General features: G+C 66.1%; 1 protein-coding gene across 2 annotated transcripts in view; it reads right to left on the bottom strand.

Annotated features, from left to right (window-relative positions):
* Window positions 1–186: 186 nt before the first annotated feature.
* The window catches only part of NCR3 (natural cytotoxicity triggering receptor 3), a 22,719-nt gene continuing 20,405 nt past the window's right edge, over window positions 187–2,500 (bottom strand). For both annotated transcript variants that reach the window (XM_075918299.2, XM_075918306.2), the window contains exons 2-4: window positions 1,766–2,116; window positions 977–1,108; window positions 187–567 (exon numbers count right to left, since the gene is read on the bottom strand). In XM_075918299.2, the coding sequence (XP_075774414.2) occupies window positions 506–567; window positions 977–1,108; window positions 1,766–2,116 (545 nt within the window). In that variant the 3' untranslated portion in view covers window positions 187–505. The remainder of the gene's footprint in view (window positions 568–976; window positions 1,109–1,765; window positions 2,117–2,500) is intronic.

Genomic DNA, 2,500 nt, shown 5'->3' with positions numbered 1-2,500 from the left:
GAGCCAGGAGAGACCCCAGGAGTCCTGGCTCCCAGACACCCCCACCTGCTCTAACCACTAGTCCCCGCTCCCCACCCAGAGCCGGGAGAGACCCCAGGAGTCCTGGCTCCCAGACACCCCCACCTGCTCTAACCACTAGTCCCCGCTCCCCACCCAGAGCCGGGAGAGAAGCCAGGAGCCCTGGCACCCAGCCCCCTCCTACTCCACACCCTTGTGTGTGTTTGTGGGTCCCCGTCATCCATGCTAGCCCTCCCCACCACCTGTGTGATCCTTGGGCAGCTGTGCCAGGCATTACTGTAGGACCTACACTATGTCATGGAAGGGATGGGGAGGGGGCACGGAGCGGTGCCGAGGGAAGAGAGTTCCGTTTCCAGCAGAATCGGAGTTTATTCTGCCAGTGGTTAGTGCGGCTGGGCCGAGAGCCAGGACTCCTGAGGTCGGCTCCGGGAGGGGAGGAGGGGCTAGTGGTTAGAGCAGGAGACGTGCCCGCGTCCTTGTTCCGTCCTCACATCGCCGGCTGGGGCTTGCGCTGAATCTGTCGGGCGCGTCGCTGCCTCCTCCGGGACCCTGGGGTGGGAAAGGGGCGAGAGAGAGAGAGAGACGAGCAGGGCTCGCCATGGCTTCTCCCACACCGGGCCCCCAGGGAAACATCTGAAATCTACTCCCCCTCCTGCCCCGCAGCACCAGTCCTGGGGGGGCGAGAGGGACAGACCCGGGGAGCCAGGGGAGAGTCAAAGCCCACCCAGCCTATCAGCAGAGTGCGCCCAACAGCGTTTGTGTGTGTACAGGCGGTGCACATGCACACAGACCTCGGTGCACATAACAAAATTTATTCCGCACAAGGAGAGCACTATTAACAGGAACATGGGCTGAGGGGCAGAGATGGGGGGCAGGGCTGCAGGGCGGGAGTGAAGGGCAACGGAAGGGCTGGGGGGCAGGGCTGGCGTGGGGCACCAGCTGGGGGTTTCTCGCTCACCTTGGCACACGTAGAAGAGGCTGGTGCCGGCGACGGTGAGGGCGAGGCCGAAGGTGCAGATCAGCCCGCGCAGGAAAAGCCACAAGAGGACAAACCCGTCAGGCCACCCGTCCGCGGGTGCTGGAGGGGAGTCTGGGAAATTTGTACCATGTGGCTGGAGAGAGAACTCAGGCATCCTGGCTCCCAGCCCCCCCTTCTCTAACCACTAGTCCCCACTCCCCTCCCAGAGCCAGGAGAAAAACCAGGAGTCCTGGCTTCCAGCCAGCCTGCTCTAACCACTAGTCCCCACTACCCTCCCAGAGCTGGAGAGAACTCAGGCATCCTGGCTCCCAGCCGCCCCTTCTCTAACCACTAGTCCCCACTCCCCTCCCAGAGCCAGGAGAAAAACCAGGAGTCCTGGCTCCCAGCACCCCTCCCTGCCCTCACCACTAATCCCCGCTCCCCTCCCAGAGCCAGGAGAAAAACCAGGAGTCCTGGCTTCCAGCCAGCCTGCTCTAACCACTAGTCCCCACTACCCTCCCAGAGCCAGGGAGAACCCAGGAGTCCTGGCTCCCAGCCCTCCTGCTCTAACCACTAGTCCCCGCTCTCCTCCCAGAGCTGGGGAGAACCCAGGAGTCCTGGCTCCCAGCACCCCTCCCTGCTCTCACCACTAATCCCCACTCCCCTCCCAGAGCCAAGGAGAGAACCCAGGCGTCCTGCTTCCAGCCCCTCCCTGCTCTAACCACTAGCCCCTACTCCCTTCACAGACCCCGCAGGGAACCCAGGCCTCCTGGGCTGCCCCGGACTCACCCGCTTTCACCACCAGGAGCCGGGTCCCGTTCCCCTCCCCCTCTCCCACCGTGGGGATCTTCACCCGGCACCGGTAGGTCCCGGCGTCGTAGGGCCTGAGGTCGCGGAGCCGCACGTCCGCTCGCCGGTCCTGCAGGAAGCTGCGGCTGGGGGTGCCGTTCACCCGGCCCCGGAACTGCAGGGTGGCGTCGCTCACCTCCAGCCGGGCGCCCGCCTCCTCCTTCACCCAGCGGTAACTGCCCAGCGCCGCCGGCCGGCTGCTGTTGTACCGGCAGGGCAGGGTGACGGAGCCGCCCTCGGGGGCCCGCACGGAGCCGGGCTGGGAGACCCGGACCTCCTGCGCCCAGCAGCCTGGCGGAGAGACGGCACAGCCGGGAGTCAGCCGCGGGCAGGCCGGGCCTGGCCCAAGGGGACCCGCTCTCCTGCCTGGGCGCCGGCTGAGCCGTGGGGCCGAGGGCAGGCACAGAACAGGGGGCTGATCCGGGGTCTGTCCCAGCCTCTGCCTCCCCCAAGGCAGCCTCAAACCGGAGTCGCCACCCGCGCTGGAAACGGAGACTCCCCCGCTGCGGGGAACAGGCACAATTCGTAGTGTGCGGTCGTCGGCAGCCTGCCCTCCCCACGGCATCCACTGGTCCGTCTGTCCCCCAAACTGGCTCCATCGTCCCTCCGTCTATCCCCAGACAGCACCTCGATCTATCTATCGCCCCACACCCCCTCTATCTATCTATCCCCACA

The sequence above is a fragment of the Pelodiscus sinensis genome, chromosome 19, assembly GCF_052426305.1.
Source record: "Pelodiscus sinensis isolate ZL-2025 chromosome 19, ASM5242630v1, whole genome shotgun sequence".
Taxonomy (NCBI): Eukaryota; Metazoa; Chordata; order Testudines; family Trionychidae; genus Pelodiscus; species Pelodiscus sinensis.
Note: the sequence above shows the minus strand (reverse complement) of the source record. Positions and strands in the feature narration are given on the sequence as shown.